Source organism: Bison bison, unplaced genomic scaffold, assembly GCF_000754665.1.
Source record: "Bison bison bison isolate TAMUID 2011002044 unplaced genomic scaffold, Bison_UMD1.0 scf7180017853731, whole genome shotgun sequence".
In the NCBI taxonomy this organism is placed as follows: Eukaryota; Metazoa; Chordata; class Mammalia; order Artiodactyla; family Bovidae; genus Bison; species Bison bison.
In genome coordinates, this window is record NW_011484304.1 from 1,831,291 (window position 1) to 1,849,757 (window position 18,467).

At 43.8% G+C, this 18,467-nt stretch overlaps 1 protein-coding gene across 1 annotated transcript in view; it reads left to right on the top strand.

The window, feature by feature from the left end:
• The first annotated feature begins 2,348 nt into the window (after window positions 1-2,348).
• NKX6-2 (NK6 homeobox 2) overlaps window positions 2,349-18,467 on the top strand; it is a 17,928-nt gene continuing 1,809 nt past the window's right edge. The window contains exons 1-4 of the mRNA XM_010855239.1: window positions 2,349-2,409; window positions 2,844-2,893; window positions 3,267-3,438; window positions 18,083-18,461. Coding sequence (XP_010853541.1) covers window positions 2,349-2,409; window positions 2,844-2,893; window positions 3,267-3,438; window positions 18,083-18,461 — 662 coding nt within the window. The remainder of the gene's footprint in view (window positions 2,410-2,843; window positions 2,894-3,266; window positions 3,439-18,082; window positions 18,462-18,467) is intronic.

Here is an 18,467-nt window from a genome sequence, read left to right on the forward strand (position 1 = left end):
TTGACTCCCTCTCGAAAGTTTCCTCTGCTTGTTCTAATCCTAGTCCTGCTTGGAAGAGCTAGAGTTTTAGTGGCTTTATGATTCAGGGGCAGGCTCTGCTTCCAGGTTTAAAATGGGAGCTGTTGAGCTATGAGCATGAGTCGATGTGCCTTTGGATCCATGGCTGTGGTCTCTTGCATAGTCTCCTTGGAGCTGCTTGGCTTGGCTTTCAACCCAGGTGGGAAATATGAGAAGCAGGCTCAACTCGGGTGTTGCTCTTCCTCTGGCTAAGGTATCGCTCCCTCCTACTGGGAGCCCTTGGTGCGGAAGCTTGGGAGCCACTGTTGCTGCCTTTGGGGCTGGCATTTGACAGCCAGGGACAGAAGACAGGCAAGCGTGACTGGGGTTCCCCTCTCCTGGCCTGTGGCCCTTTCTGCAGGAGATTAACGGGGAACGTGACCAGTGTTGAAGAGGCCACTGATGTTCCCGCCACTCCCCTGCCACAGACCTTTGGGACAAATGACAAGAGAAGGAATAGGTGAGTAGACACACTCCAAGCCCACTCCTGTTGCAGTCCCTCAGGAAATGTCGCCTCAGCCTCTGCCAATGAATTTCTAGGGCTGCCTCCATCATAAATACTCTGATTAAAATGTAAATTTAGCCAACCTATCAGCTTCCCATTAAGGGGACTCTTTAAAAACGCCGTTAATCAGCTGAAAGATATGTAGTGAAATACCACTCATCAATTATAACTGCTTATGACAGTTAACAAAGCTTTATATTTGCCCCAAACATGTGCTGATCTATCCATTATGCCAAGGTTCACTCTCACGCTAATTGTACATTTTCTTCTCTAATGCATTTTTGCTGTTATCTCATAGGCTAATGAAAGCCAGGAAATCAATAAATATAAATTATACATGCAAAGAAGGACTGCTGCGAACATAAAGTTTCTAATTAATTGCACTTGATTAATTTATATCCTTTAATTATCTTGCTAAGCCACAAACAACATAAATATCTCTGCAATCTGGTTATTGCTATGTCAGTCATAAAAAAGCAGACACAGTAAATCTATGAAATCTAGCAAACTGCATTGCCAGAAAACATGGAATGGCATAACCCATAAATATTATCGGACTTACTCAAGACACCGATGAATAATTTCAGCGTGACAAATTAACACTAAATATGTTGTACGGTTATTTGACGAAGGGTATAGTGATGTGATAGGTTTAAATGGTGCATATGGAGTAAGCAAAAATGTGGATCTTACCAATAGGCTTATAAAAAAATCTGCCCAAACCGAGGAGGAGCACTGTGGCTAATGACCTCCACATAAAAATCCAGTGTCATTGTGCAAATGGAATACTTTCTGCTGGTCAAGCTGAAACGCAAATTGTGAATTACTTGGTTTCTTCATTTCCCTTTGATAAACTTGATCAACAAAGAATAATCCCACCTCTTCTGCAAAGGCAAAAAGTAAAATGTAGGAATTTAAATCCCAGGAACTTGCCACCAGGTTGGGAAGAGAACTGAATGGTGCATGCTGCCATTGTCTTAAGAGATACAACTTTTACATGGAAAGTGGTTTCTTTTTATCCACATCTCCACCCCCCACCCTGACTTTTAATTTTATCTGACTCTGCTAAGCCGGCCATCTGTCACTGATCTGAAATCTAATCCTCTCTGTCCACCGGGTGTGCCCTCTGTCCTAGGCCACCGCATATTACCAACCGTCTATATCTACAACTTTCATAAATGTGTAAAAAGAAACTGTATCTGTCCTCAGCTACACTCAGACAAAGACCATCTGTCAGCCACTGCAGCTATTCTTTAAAAAAGAAAGCATCCAAAGGGATTTGCCCTTTACCAAGTAAACCCACTTAACCCTTCCAATAAGATTAACTGTTATTTGTTTCCATTAAATAAAAATGACCATGCTAATATACATTTAATAGTTCTGTAACAGTTGCAGGAAGATCAGCTCTCCTGTGGATATCTTTTGTAGATAAAACATACATGCATATAAACACCAGAATTATGACGGCAAGGAGATAACCTGTAAAGCAGAAGGATGTTTTTGCTTCCTTCTTCCAGTCTGGGGCTATGAAAGAGAAGCCAACATAAAATATAGAAGCCAGAAAGTGCCTACTCTCCTGGCCTTCAATTTTACAGTAAATAGCTCTTCTGGATATAACATATGGCTGAACGCATACAATTATTAAGATTCAGAGGCCATCCTCTGACTTCTGCCCTCTTATCACTGTACATTCTTGGAGACAGTTTTATGGCTGTTACACGGCACATTTCGAAAGTCTATATATGTGTGCTTTACAGATACACGCTCACTAGGTATTATTGTAATTATGGGAAATTTGTCGGCCGAGGGAAATAACTGCCGTTTCGTGACACTAAAGCCGAACTACGGTAACCTTTGGGGATTTCTGTCTCCTGTTTTCATCCTGAAGACTGCCAGAGTTGTCTGACTTGGCATTTGAGAAGCGAAACAAATAATGCATTTGCTTCTATGGAAAAACCCAGGTGAAACATTTTTCAAATGTCTATTCTGTAGATGTTTGTGCACAGATCCCTCCAGGATAACCGTGCTTTTAAGGGTGCATCCTCAAAGTACGTAGGCCAAATTCTGCCTATAGGGCAGCTGAGATATATATGAGATCTTACAGAAAAGCCCAAACGGACTTTTTGGCCAAGACTATATATATATCTCTATATAGGGGTGTGTGTGTGTGTGTGTGTGTGTGTGTGTGTATTTTTTTTTTAACATAAGCTTAATTTACCACCAGCTTCTGTAGCCTTGACAGGCCCTTTGTGTGCCCAGAACTCCCTGTTTTTCCACTCAGGAGCTCCACGGATTGAGAGAACCAGGGTTTTTGCAGATAACCGGGGCTGGGTGAGCAGATGAGCCCATGGATGGCAGGCAGGCCACAGAGAAGACGCTCCGGGCCTTGGCTAGGCTCCCCTGCCGTGTTGGCTGTGGAGGTGGCAGGGGGTGGGCCCGGAAGGGCAAACTACCAGGCAGATGATGGCTTTGTTTCTCCCTCCTGCTGAGCTTCTAGGTTTCCACCCTTACAACATTTTACACAGTGGAGCATTTACTCAGTTTCACGGGAAAATCCAATCTAAAGGTTCCCAGATCCAAACAGATACACCTGGCATTTGGCAATCCGCGTCTCCTTTCCTCCTCTCCTTGAGCTATGTTCTGGTCTCCCCCAAATGCTCAGGAGTGCCCTGCAGACCCCCTGCCTACTCTCGGCTTGACCCAGACCCCTGCCGCGGAGTGTGCCCTTCGGCTTCTCTTCCTCTGGAGGCCCCAGTTCTGGCACCTGACGTCCAGCTTCACAGCCGGCTGGGAGCTAAGCCCTGGTGCCATCTCCGTAGGAGGGGAGGAGTCTTGTGCTGCGTTCAATGCGAACTCCGCAGTCTCTAAGGAGACAGGTAAATCTCCGGATGCTGCGATTAGATTGCTGAGGGAGATCCGCTTCCAATGCCTGCCTCCTGGCTCCTCTGAGGTAATGAAAAGGCAGGCCCGTGACAAGTATGGCCCCCGCGTGTTCCCCTGGCTGATGGTTGGAAAAATACCAATGCGTCCAGCAGGCAGGAAGTATGGATCTCCCAGTAGAGTTCACTAGATTTGTCATTTTCGATTTAACCGCACCTAGGTAGCAAGCCGACTCACTAGGTTTGACTGCAATTACCTTATCGTTCCTATTTTTAGTGACAGGACCAGATTATTTTAAGTGCATTTTATAGAAAACCCTTCTTTACTGAAGTATAAAGACTGTAATAAAGACAATACAATGTTTTGAAACTGTTTTAAATCCTTCACTCAGCGTTGCTTCTACAGATTTAACATGTAGGGGTTCTAATCTTACTGCTACTAATTAGAGCTTTAGTGTAATTGTGCCAACAGGGTGCTTGGCATAATAATTACTATTGAGAGATTCTGGTGGCGCAGTAACATGCCTACATAATGCAGATATGTCTAGGATTACAGTGCAGTCACCTTTGTATGTTGATTCAAGTTGGATTTTAACCAAGTAAGGGGTTATTTTGCCTTTATAATAAAGCTTAAAAGGCATATACATATGTATGATTTAGGTATCCATTTTTCCTCTTTGAGTCTTTTGAATATTAATTAGCAGGAACCTCAGAAGGCAACAGGAACACATTCCGTTTCAAGTATCTCACAATTTGGGGCAATTCACTCTGTGAAGAGAATTTGTCCATGCCTGTGTGGCAGAGACTCTAATTTTGATGCAATGGTGCACAGCGCCGACATTGCCCCCAGGGTGAGGGTCTCTCTCTAGAGAAGTCCTGCCTTGTTGTGACAAGCAGAGAAAGGAAATGGGGGCTCAGGGCCCACGAGGATCTGCATTTGGATGGAACTGGTGTCTGGTTTATAAGAAGAATCTCTGAAAACATTGTCTCAGTAATTTTCAAGCCCTTGCATCTTTGAAAATGTAAGCCTAAGTCAGAGAAGTCTACTTCTACTCCAGCCTAGGTAGTTTTGAATATAATTATCGCTTGTTCCCTAGTGTTTACTGTAAAGGGGATATCTGAAAAAACTGTCAGGGTGTCATATGTAGGAGGTGAGTATTTGGGTGGATACACGAGGTGGGTATCTGGGGGTATACAGAGGAGGTGAAGGGACATGAGTTTACGTGTGAGTCCTTCTTTCTTAGGAGAGACACTGGAACTGGGCAGGCGGCCTCCACAGCTCCACTAGATTTATCAGGCGAGAGGCAAAGGGCCACGCTGGTTGGTTTCACTTTCTGTGGTGTCTGAACAAAGTGAGCTCTAGGTGATGCTGGGTGGCCAGAGTGGGGACTTCCTGCTGCTGAAATGCTGGTCACAGAGACTCAGTGGACTGGGACCAGCACACTCTTATGCACAAACACAGGCACACTGGGAGTGGGGTTTTACTTTCTTTTTATATATATATATATATATATTTTGTTGTTGTTGTTGTTGTTGTTTTGGCACATGTGAAGGAGTTTCTACAAAACTGATTTCACAGAGCCATAAGTCACCTAAGAGGATGTCACCGGCCATTTAAAGTGCTCTACAGAGGTTTTTTAATGTAATAAATACACGGGGAAGGTAGTGTGTAACGGCCCCCGGGGTCTGAACTATAGCTCCATTTAGCTCCCGACAGCCTTGTTTTTACTGCCCCTTAGTGCCTCACTTTTAAAGTGACAGGAAACCAATTTCTGATTACAAATCAATGGGTTAGGATGTCACCTCTGGACAGTGAAGTTAGCTGTAAATCCAAGGAGTCACCCAGGCTGCTAGGAAATTGGGGGTCAGGGTATGAAGGTGATTGCTTTACACAATGCAAAGGGAAAGACATTTGTTAAAACAGAGCTTTGTAACTGCCTCTCCGGGGCAATGCCCAGGTAGTTCCAGCCCCCTTCTCATCTCCCCTGACTGGTCCAGGGGCGAGAAGGTGGTTTTGCCACGTGCATCAAATATGGCAGTAAAATGCTCATTTCACTGCTCAATGCAGCCCTCCCCCAGGCTGATGAACTAGCAGAATTCCTCTCCTCCCAGCCTGTACAGAGCCTTCATGTTAACCAAGACTATATACACTTCTGTCATGCAAGATACCTTTTGATGAGGCCTCTTTTTTCTTTAAGCTTTTAAGATAATCTTAGAGAAATCATCAAGCTATAAAAAGAAATCAATAAAAACAGAAAAGGTTCCCATCACCCCGAAAAAAATCCATAACTTTTGCATTTTAATAGAGACGCTACAGGACCAGACCCGTCATTTTCTTTCTGATGTGTTCCTTTGATTTCCCTCGTATCTCACAGGGCTCTTGACTTTCTTGAGAAAGGGATTATTGAATTGTGTGTCTCCCTCAGATGTACTTGATCACTCAAGTATCTGTACTTAAGAATGTTAGAGTCTGTTCAGCTGTTGCCTCTTTGGAGCTCATTGGGGCTTGTCATCTTAATATTAATTGGGTTTTGTGCAGGAATCTGAAGTTCCACATTGAGTGGCTTTCAAGAGAGAAGATTACGCCCAAAGCCAGATACAAAGACAAACATATTTAGCACAACAATTATGATAATTACAGAAACATTCTGTCATGAAATAACCAATCTGATTAAGGGCTCTTCTACATTATCAAATATTAATCTGATGTCTTCGGTCCAACCTGGTTTGAACATAAGAGGCTTCTTACGGTTTTATGTATTAACAGATTTGTAAAAGCTGGACATATAGAGCCTAATAGTATGAGACAAGCAAGCCAGTCTAGTAAAAGGATTTTTTGCTGAATGTAATCCATTTAATTTTAAAATAGACACAGATAGGATCATAAACATGAAATCAAAATTAAAACACAGCCTGCCAATGAGACCTTTTGTATAATTCCAACCACATGGCAATTCAGAAACATATTGTAAGAAGTATTAGAGTTCATTTCTACTAAAAAAAATGAGGTCAATATCTTGATGGTAAATCATCACAATAAATGTACAATCACTTGAAAGTTTCCAGACTTTCTTGAGACCCACACAAACTGGTTGGTAATAGAAGTAGTGATAGTCTTGCTAAACTAGAGAGTTAATTTTATTTGTAATTTTCAGCTGCTTTCAGCTTAATTGCACAATTTCCTCAATTATTAAAGTTCATTCTGCATACTTAAGTTCATTAGCCATTGTCAAACGGGCAAATTGCTTTGCAATTTTAATATTTGTTGGACAAAGCTGCATTAATAGGTTCACTCTGCAAACATAGTTTCTTAGCTTTTACTACAGTATCCACTGATCACTGTATTCATCCAAATCAGGAGTCAGGAGCTGTATTTTTTTCTCTTTTTATGAATATCTCTTAAATGTTAGTTACACAGGTAGGCTCTTTTATTTGTTTACTTGGGAGGGAGGGAATTGGGGAGGATGGCAGTCTTGATAAAAAGTGTTGCAGTCTTGTATATTAAATGTGAAAAAGTACACAGGATGGTGAAAGTGCTCAGCATGCCTATACAATCTGCATAAATATGGTATAGTCATATACACATGATTTAAGCCTATAAAAACACAACATATGCTTCTGAGTCATCAATAAATTAGATTTTCAATCAGGTTCTATGCTGTAAAAGTTGTTGAGTCATTATGCTGTATATAGTATGATTCTGTCTGTACATTATACTATATATATATATATATCCATGTATTTAAATCTTTCCATCCAGCAATGCATTCCATGGTGTAACTTCTGGCATCAGAGAGGCATTCTCAATCTCTCTCTCTCTCTCTGTCTCCCCTGACCCTCCAACCCCAAAAACCACCACCACCACCATGTCAGAGCTATTTAACACGTGTGTATGTAGACTTATTTAAACATTCATACATGCCCTTTTAGCAACAATGCCCCTTTCTGTTTGCTTTCCCCTTGCAGTTATAAAGCACCTTTGCGCCCCCCCCCCCATTATTTCATTTGATTAATGAATACTCACTTGCTCCCCCCTCCCAGTGTAGATGCACAGTTACCACACCGTCTTCCAGGGAAGACGATTCCTGAAATTTATCAGTATCTTTCTGTGAAAACAAACACACCCCACCTGCTTGGTCTCTGTCTGTCCTTACGTACACACTGTCTACAAAATGTCTGGGTGCAAATAGCTCCAGATCTCGGGGAAGGTAACCCCTGCCAGCATGGTTTATCTCCCCAGTAATTAGGCTTGTGTTTCTGCTTTATTAACTCGGCTACAACAACGCCCTGCCCTCTGTCACCAGGGGGACTAATAGATGATCCTCACTCTGATTTGGAAACCGTACAAATTAAATGACAAAGTGAGAGGAAGTGAAGTTAAGGCAAATTGTGTAAAGATAAGGCAGTCGGTCATTTATACACTAGTTTTTCAAATGCTTAAGCAGGGGTCTTTTGATTTTACATCTGCAGATGCAAAAGTGCTAAAATAAATAAGCCGTGTGTTCTTCCTGTGTTTGCTAAACCTCAATGATATGTGAATTCTTAAGCGATGTTAGGAAATAATTGATTGTGTATGTTTAAAACCAGGATCGCTTTTTCTTCTCCTGAAGTCCCATGTTTCAGTTCCTTTCCTGAGAAGGATTTTCTTCTATGAAATTGTGCCTGTGAATCCCTGAGTTTATTATTTTCCCAGGAACACTTCAACAGGTTTCTGTCTTCATCTATAAGGCAGATTTGCTTTTATGTCTTTTAAACTCGTGTCCTGACTTTCTAGGAAACACATTTGCATACCTTATATAAGATTAAAATTACCAAAGGAAAGAAAATAAAATTGAATGATGGAAAGAAAAAAAAACAGACCGTCCAGCAAAGCTGATTTCCATCAGTCTGCTGCAGGAGCTGTAATGTTTTGTGTAGCAATATGATTTAACAAGGAGCATTAGCTCTGAGTATGGAGCTGCCGGTTTAAGAAGGCTGATGAGATGTGATTATCTCCATGCAGAAATATCAGGGTGGTTAAAAGATAATTTGAAACGAGGTTAAAAATGAAGCAACACTAAGCTTCTCTCACTTGTGTCAAAACAATCACATCTTTTCTTTCTTTTTTTTTTCCCTTTCACTTTGATGACATTTGCTCATATTGGAGCTGGAGACACTCTTCATAGCAAACTGTAATCCTTGACTAATTTTAAATTTAATGTGGCGCTGTGTGAAAGACAGGTCTAAATTTGATCCAAAATCAGCTTCTGGATATTATGGATAGAATTTGCAGTGTTTATAATATTTGGGAAGCCTTAAATATTGCTATTAGTGGCTGAACTAAAGTTTCATTTCACTATGTTAACAATATATTCATGGTATAAACAGCTTACGTTGACATAATAAATGACATTTGGTTAGAAAAATGTCTTTGAACTTTAGCTGAAAAAATGAAAACAGGTGAAAAAAAACAGCACCAACTATGAAAAGCCATATGTTAGTAAATGAATATACCTCATCATATTATGTAATCACTTTAAATATAATTACTGCTTCAAATGATTAAGTTTCAAAGTCAGAATATTCTTTACTTTAAAAGGATGTATTTCAGAACTAGAAATATTTATTCATTGTCTTTAAAAAAAATCCATGTAGCCATAGCTCCTGATTTAAAAACAAAACAGTAAAACAAGTTAAGAAAGTTAAACATTATCTCTGTGTATGTAAAGAGAAATAATTGGGTCACTTGCTGAAAACTTTAGAAAAGTCTGAAACAAGATTTCAAAACCTGTTCTTTTGTGTAAAAGATAAATTGGGACGTTCAGCCAGTTTCAAAAGTTTGATCAACATTTAAGAAAGAGAAGCCCAAAGTTACTCTGTGCGAGGCAGGCAGCAGTGTGCTTGCTCTGGAGGGCTGCAACACTCAGCCCAATTTAAGCAAGGAAATGCTCAGCAATTCTAAAATGCTCTGTTCACATCCATACATAAGGCAAAGTCTCCTTCATGCTCCATTCTGTCCCTACGTTATCAATCAGTTAGGATCAATTCTGCAGCTTAGTCCCGCCCAAACCCCCTGGCTTCCCCATCTTCTCATGACTAGTCTGCAGGGCTGGCCATGTTTATGCTGATACCAGGAGATGACAATTAGTCATATCTATCCATGCTGGTCCATCTAATCCCTGTTGTTTTTAGTCATGTCAAATCCATTATCCCAAACAAAGCTGTGTACATCTCTTTGGAGATGCACACAGACTTGCCTTGCTTACTTTGAGAAGGCGGATTTTATGACAACATTAAATACATACTGAGCCCTAACGAATGGGGCACTGATAATTCCTATCACCCTAATCCACGGCTGCTTAACTTGCTTGTGAAAATTCATAGCCTCCTGGATGTGCCCTCAAGATCATCACATCTCCAAAGTTTTCTCCACAATTATATATATATACACACACATACATATATATGGTCATTGCACCCAAGTGTTTCCAGCCATCATAGAACGCAACTCCCGTCCTCCCAAGTCCCGCAGCCGGCAACCCGACAGACCCCTTCCCCACCCAAGCCTTGAGTTTCATCCTGTCTGCTCTCATGCTTTATTTTTGAGCCTGGTAAAAAGGGCGCCCCTCCCCCAGCTGTTTACTTAGAAAGAAGAATCTTAGGTGCTCTGTTTACTTACATTTTTCAGCATTTCTTTGTCTTCCAAACCATTCTAGCTCTTAATATGGAAGTTTTATGGGTTATTTTTATCAGAAAATGCAGACCTTGACTAGTTGACGTGAGCAGTTAGGATGGGTTAAGTGTGCTTTGAAACCCTCGATTACTCCCCGAGAAAGCAATATATGGCATATGGTAACATCTAGAGCCTGAAAACACAGCCAGTAAGAGTCGCGCAGACTAAAGGAAATCACTACTTAATTCCACAAACATTTGTTTCGGTCCAGGAATGGCACGAGAAACTTTGAGCAGACTGCCCACTCCAGCGCCGGCCGGCACGCGGGATCCATACCGTGCGGCACAGCGCCATCTGCTGGCGGCTCCGCAGCCAGGGGGTGACTCGGAAATCCACCCGAGTCTATTTCCCGGACCTCGGTTCCCGGGGAATTCCTGCGTCTGGGGAGTTCTGAGTGTACTAAAAAGGCGCGAAAGAAGGAGATGGTGCTGGAGAGAAAAAGCAGGGCTAGAGAAAGTTTCCAAAGACTTATTTAACTTGTAAACGGAGGAAGATTAATACCTCTGGAACGGTCCCCAGACGTCTTGCCAAGGGCACAGGTTTTCAGCTTTAAAGGTGAAGCTGAGTTTATTTGCATCCAAGGCAAAGAGTTGTTTTCCTTCTTTCTCTCTGTCTATAAAGCAGTGTAGCCTAACCATATTGTCTTCACAGCCGGGCTCTGCGTGCTTCTTTATGGAGGTGAGGCAGAATTCAAGCCAACTGTCTGAGTGTCGGGTTCATTCATGTCCTGACTGTGTGTGTGTGTGTGTGTGTGTGTAGCAGGGGAGTGATATTCAGAAGTGCTTTGGGAAACACTGGGGTTGTTTGCCTATCCATTCCAGAAATCAGTGGAGGGCCCCCTCCCAGGGGCAGAATGTAAGGACTGTGGGAATGCAATCAACACACTTCTGCATGTTTCCACACTGCCTTGAACGGGATCCCAGGCTCCAGGAAACTCATCTCTGATAGACTGTAAAAGACCCAAACTAAATGGACCGAAGAGGTGGTCATTATTCTTCAGGGAGGGCCCTCACTGTAACACAGGGTAAAGCGCTATCTGCAATGATTTTTTAAGGTTACTTTGGAAATCTTATTATTCTCACTCCACCTCCAGCTACCAAGCCTTGTGCTAACTGCGATTTCCATCCTGCAGCACTGACTTCCAGCGTCTCCCTCCCTTCCCTCTCCTTTGCTCTGTCTGTCTCCATCCCCAGAGACTTGTTCCAGACAAAAGCAGGTTGGGGAGGGTGCCATGTCCACATCACCTAGAGAGAAAGAGGAGGCCCGTGACCATTCCTGAATACCTCTAAAGGATGGTTTGCTTAGCCCCCTGCTGTGGGGATTCTCTGGTCCTCGGTGTATGATGGCATGGAGCAAGGATTAACTGTAATTGCTTCTGTGTACAGAAAGGACTAGAAGTGATCTCTTTTCACCTGCTGTCTCTGGAGTGTTAGGCACAACACCGCCAGTGAATGAGACAATTTGGGGGACAGAGTGCCCTACACCCTCTGCAGCCATAGGAAGGGCCTATGCCATTAGGAAAGGTGGCTGTTTTCTCAGGGGCTACCTCTCAAAGTGAAGCAATGTTTTTAAAACACTGTTCCTCCAGATGCTGTGACCCATTCCTTGGCAGACTGGACATGGGCTGGTGTTTTCAGGGAGCTGCTTCCCTCTTTTTCCCCACCCTCCACATCTTAGCAAGCCCACTCTCTCTTAGAAACAAATACAAAATCAGATGTGTTCACTACAGACTTCAAATTTAAGGTCTAAAGGATTTTAGAGACTAGCTTTGCCAGATAGCATACAGGATACACAGCTAAATTTCAGAAAGGTAATGAAGTTGTTTAGTATGTGAACATCCTAAATATTGTCTGGGACACACTCAGACGTGAAAAAGCTTACCATTCGTGTAACACTCAGATTTAACTAGATGCCTGTGTTTTTATGTTTTGGTGTTTACTGAGTCTGGCAGCTCATTAGATTCTCTAGTACAAGTCTTTAGACGGGAGACTAAAATCAACAGAGATAGAGAGCTATGCCCAGTTACCCAGCTGTTTAGAGGCAGCTGCTGGGCCAGAAATCAGGTCTAGAAATTCAGCTGGGGTCCTCTTGATCAAAGGCACTCCCTTGTCTTTCCCCAGGAGAGCCGACTGGAGGCAGAGGTACCAAGTGAGATGATGTAATAAAACCAGTCTCTTATATAATCATTTCAGAGTGACCGTGCATGCTGCAGAGGGCCATAAAGTAAAATGCCACTCATTTGGAAATGCCACTAGTTTATAATTTGTGAAGTTTCCTGCCCAAGTGAAATTTTACATAGCAAACCCTTTCTGGCAGGAGATTCCAGCACTTTCTTTTTCTGCAACCGTTGTTCAGGACGGTTTCAAGGGCTTTGTTCTATCAAGTGATTTCAAACACGAAAGCTCCCACTTACATACAAGCAAATACTATTCTAATTATTCCTCTCTCCCCACTAAAGCCACAGTTCTAAAGCCATTATTGTAGTCAGGTTACTGTTTATCTGGATTAAAAGACTAAACAGATCATCCTAAAATGGTCTAATATTTATCACTGACTTAAATTAGTTATGTATCTTGAGACTGCTCTGGATTCATAGCCAAATAGCTCTTTAGTATCATGGGAAATCTGGAGGAGCCGTTATTTGGGTGATAGGTATTGAAGAACTCAGCTCAGCCATGCTCCATGTGACATCTGAACCTCACTTTCCTTACATTGACACTGAGGGCTTGACGCCTTATGGGCTTCCCTGGTGCTTTCAGACACTAAAGAATCTGCCTGCAATGCAGGAGACCTGGGCTCAGTCTCTGGGTTGGGAAGGTCCCGTGGAGGAGGAAATGGGAACCCTCTCCAGAATTCTTGCCTGAGAGGTTCCAGGGACAGAGGAGCCTGGCCGGCTACAGTCTGTGGGGTCTCAGACTAGGACACGACTTAGTTACTGAGCATGCCACGCTGTGGTCAGTATCCTTGCAGTGCCTACTATAATGCTGTACCCCTCCCTCCTCTCAAGCAATCTGGCCACCAAAAGCTCACACCAAGGAAGGAAAGAAAAGGAGGTTAATGAAACCAGTTGTAATGCAAAGAAAGGTCAGCCTTAGCTGCAAGCCCTGAAACTTAACTGCCAGTGGCATAAAGGGCTCCAGGTAAGACAAGGACTGTATTTACACAAGGTCTTTTCTGCTAAGCCAACTCCAGTCTGAGCTGAGCAACTACTCCAGGCAGCAGAGCTCTTATTGGAAGGCAGAAGCCAAAAGTTAAGTGTGAAGGATTTGGACCTTGTACAATTAGATCACCCTGGAGCCCCAGCATAGCAGTGGGTCTCCATGAGCATTTGGCAGAGTTGTGAAGGTGGGTGAGGAAAGGCCAAAGTAACCTACTTGGAAGGAGAAGAAATAGTCCGGCAGAGGATGGCAAGACCCTGTTCTGTCTGGGAACGCTCTCATGCCCTGCTTGGAGTTCACGTTTCACCAAGGAACGTAAAGGAAGAGTAAATGGGGCTGGGTGGAGAGAGAAGGGTGAGGTTTTCCCTCCCTTGCTCTCCCCTCTTTCATCCTCTTAGGACTTTTTTTAACCTTCATTTCCCTCCCGCAGAAAGGCCATTCAGCAAGGACGAATATAGACCCGAAGCCCGAATGCGCGTTCAGTTGTCACCTTGAGTCTTCCCCACCTGCTGGGTCTCATTCTCCCCTGAGGGAGGCTTGGCTCCTGTGCACAGTTAGTGATGGGGCTCTGACTCCCAAGGATGGATGGCTAAGTTCTTTTCAAAATATAGATCTCTGTAGCATTTTGTCCATGTCTTGAACAGGGCCAATTCAAGGACCTGGCTCTGAAACGTGCATGGATTATTTCCGCTGAGATGTTTTCCTCTGGCTTTGCGTCCTGCTTGGAACCTTCAACACTTCGGCCACCTGATGTGAAAAACTGACTCACTGTAAAAGAACCTGATGCTGGGAAAGATTGAAAGCAGGAGGAGAACAGGGCGACAGAGGATGAGATGGTTGGATGGCATCACTGACTCAATGGACATGAGTTGGAGTAAACTCCGGGAGTTGGTGATGGACAGGGAGGCCTGGCGTGCTGTGATTCATGGTGTTGCAAAGAGTTGGACACGATTGAGTGACTGAACTGAACTGGAACCTTCCTGCGGCTTTCTTCTCAAGTACACGCTATGGTTTTGTGAGCTCATATTTTTTTTTTCCCCAAGGCTGGAGACTGTGCTCCATAACCCATTAGCCACGTCAAGTCTAGACCTAACCAAGAGCCCAAAAACTGTGGGTTTGTTGTTTTTTTTTTTTTTTATGTTTTGGTATTTACTGAATCTGGCAGCCCATTAGATTGTCTAGTACAAGTCTTTAGACTGAAAACTAAAATCAACAGAGACAGAGACTTAAGCAGCATGTTGAGAAGAAAGACACTACTTCTACAACTTGATCAGCCACTTAGGAACTGCCATTTCTGAAAGATTAGAAAACATCCCAATTTGTGGCTGATCACTAGTATTTACGAGGGTTCACTGTATGCAAAGTCTTTTGCACTCAGCTCTCATTAAGTACTATAGTCCCACATTATGGATGAGTAAACTAAGGCCAAGAAAGGTTTAGTAACTTGGATAACATCACTACGATTAACTAGGAGAGACAGGACTAGAACGTGTTTCACTGCCCCCTAAAAGCCCAAGTTCACAGCTTCTGATAATAATAACCAACTTCCATTGAGCACCTACTGTGTGCCAGTTACTGCTATGTGTGCTTTATGTGTATTATCTCAATAACCCCCCTCAGTGACCTTGTGAGGCAGGTACTACTGTGAAACCCATTTCGTAGATGAGGAATGTGATGGATGGAGACTAAGTGAAGAGTTGGAGTCATGAGCCACCCACCTAAATTGTCCCTCTGGATCAGTGGAGGCTATTGGCCTCCCTTCTAATCAACTTTACCATAAAGACTTGTGTAAAAGTCAAAATAAAATAGAAAAATCAACAGCAGCAACACCTAACCCTCTGCCTCCCAGCCCCCAAGCAGAAGGCGATGTGTACCTTCTTCAGCTCCCTGTGGAGGTTCTGTCCTTCTCTTCCTCTCTGTACAAATATAAGACCGGAGGGGACAAGGTGTGCCTTTCTGTGACCTGGGTTCCTTTTGTCCCTGTGGAAGACAACGGAAAATTAGCTCTTTAAACAACTGCACAATCCCTTTCATTCTGTCTGTCTCTCTCTCTACACACACACACACACACACACCCCCTTGCCCTCTCTGATCTGAAAATACTGAAAACCCAACTTCTGGAACTCTCCTCTGATTCTTTGGTTCAACACAGGACTCCAGCTTAGGATGGAGACACTCTGGGACCATCGGCTGCTGTGAGGTGGCTTCTGGGTTCCAAACCCCAAGCATTAACCCAGAGGCCCACCAGCCCCCTTACTGCCTGATAAGAGTGCAACCCTAAGGAAGCCGGCAGTTTTATTTCCCTCAGTAAATCTATTCTGATTAATGTACACACTGTATAATACTCCACCTGTAGGTACTGTAATTAAGGTGCATCGGAACCACAATCAACACAGTGACAGGCAGAGGGAAAATTATTGACCTCCCACAGATTTTTTAAGTCAGCACATTTACTACTGTGAAAATCACCAAGTCATTAGCAGAGGGGTTTAAAAAAATTTTTTTTTAAATGAAAGAAGTCTGCTCACATTACAGCTCTTTGTCTGTTAACCTCTGTGTCCCCTCTCTTTCTGATTTAAGATGAAATTCCCCCACACCCATCGGAGCCTCTGCAGACAGGGGGGCACCAGTCTTGGTAGGAGGTGAAAGTTTTCCCTTTTAGACTTGGAGGAGCTTCAAGAGTTGGCCGCCCAGCACGGGGGGTCCTGGGATGCAGCCACCAAGCACCCCTCCCTCATGTTTATAGAATCATCAGTTGACAGCTCAAGGGCCCCGCTGGGCTCCCACATTGCCTGAGAGCTCATACCTTGACAAAATGAATCTCCGTGGATGCCCACTTGGGAGATGATTAGCTGTAGTCAGGGCAATGCCAGGCTGTCAACTGAGGGTTTGGGAGGTACCCAGGCCCCTTCCCAGCCTTTCCAACAGTGGTTTCAATCATTCCCAGCCATGCCTCTCCCACCAGGGAACTGGAGGCCCTGCCGGTGATGAGTTTGAGAAGTAGAGACACCCCCTGATGTCCATCTTCAATTATTAACTGCATGCTACCCACCGCCAAAAGGCAAGGATAGGTATTTTCTCACTGGGGTGAGAGGCAGGCAGGGCAATGGTGAGATGCATGAACTTTGGCATCACTCCTGTGTTTTGCTTCTTGCTCTACCACTCCCTTACTAAGCCTCTTTGTGCCTCAGTTTCCTTATCTGTGAAATGGGGACAACTGCTATATATCTCACTTAACAATGGCCATGAAAATTGAAAGGGAAGACCACAACATGCCTGCACAGTGCAGAGCACATTATGAATCAGGAGTTGGTGAATCTTTCTGGAAAATGCTGGATAGAAAATATTTTAGGCTTTGCAGATCATATTGTCTCCATCATAACAACTTAACCCTGCTATTGTTGCCTAGAAACAGCTATAAAGCATTTAAACAAAAGGATGTGACTATGTTCCAATAAAACTTTATTTAAAAGAACAGGTAGTGGGGCCAGAGGTTGGCCGTTAGGTCATTGTTTGCTAATCATTGTTAAATTTAAAAAATGAATAAATGTCAGCAGCTATTATTACATATGATAGTTTCTTATTGATCAGCTATATAGAAAGAATTGGTGGTGAAATAAGATGTGGTCTGTCTTGAAACATGTTTGATAGTCCAGGGAGGGGAGGCACTAATTTACAAATATCACTGTGTCCAAGAAGGATGATGCATGAACTAAAAGCTATTATACAAAACTTAAAGCAATATGTGCCTTAGACTATTTCATATTTATTTTGTACAACACCATGAGAACCCTATAGAAACGAATCAGGAATATGTTACATTTACCTCAAAATTAGGTTTAGAGACTAAGTTTTGTTTTGTTTTGTTTTGTTTAAAATAAAGATTGAAAGTGCACAAATATCATTGCAACATGCTCCAAATGTGCCCATGTGCTGTTTTAGGTACAACTAGCAGGAAGGCACTGGCGACTCACTCCAGTACTCTTGCCTGGAAAATCCCATCAACAGATGAGCCTGGTAGGCTGCAGTCCATGGGGCCGCTAAGAGTCGCACACGACTGAACGACTTCGCTTTCACTTTTCACTTTCATGCATTGGAGAAGGAAATGGCAACCCACTCCAGTGTTCTTGCCTGAAGAATCCCAGGGACAGGGGAGCCTGGCGGGCTGCCGTATATGGGGTCACATAGAGTCGGACACGACTGAAGCAACTTAGCAGCAGCAGCAGCAGGAAGGAAGGGGCCTTCACTGATAGCTCAGTTGGCAAAGAATCCACCTGCAATGTAGGAGACCCCCACCTCAATTCCTGGTTCAGGAAGATCCACTAGAAGGGGATAGGCTACCCACTCCAGTATTCTTGGGCTTCCCTTGTGACTCAGCTGGTAAAGAATCTGCCTGCAATGAGGGAGACCTGTGTTCGATCCCTGGGTTAGGAAGATCCCCTGGAGAAGGGAAAGGCTATCCACTCCAGTGTTCTGGCCTGGATAATTCCATGGTCATAAAGAATCAGACACAACTCAGTGACTTTCACTTTCACTTTTCAGCAGGAAGGAAGGCCATTAAGGTTTTGTTTAAACTCACATCTTGTTTGTCCAAGTCAATACTCAGTCAAAACAGCCTGCTTGATCATTTTTTGATTGAACGTTCCAGTTAATGTATTCAAGGACCTCCATGTGGAGAAGTTGGAGATCTCTGCTGCCCAAAGTGTGAGGAGAGGAATGGAGTAGAATATCTCTACCTTCAGGAGGCAACTCCAAAGACATCATTTAAAAGCATACTTCGGGCCCGCGGCCGCCTTTGCGCGCGGCTATCCCAAGCCCCTGGCGGAGCTTCCCGGGCGCCCGCCCATCTTCTGGCCCGGAGTGGTGCAGGGCTCGCCCTGGAGGGACCCCCGCCTGGCCGGCCCGGCCCAGGCCGGCGGGGTCCTGGACAAGGACGGCAAGAAGAAGCACTCGCGGCCGACCTTCTCGGGCCAGCAGACCTTCGCGCTGGAGAAGACTTTCGAGCAGACGAAGTACCTGGCGGGGCCCGAGCGCGCGCGCCTCGCCTACTCCCTGGGCATGACCGAGAGCCAGGTCAAGCTGTGGTTCCAGAACCGCCGGACCAAGTGGCGCAAGCGGCATGCGGCGGAGATGGCGTCGGCCAAGAAGAAGCAGGA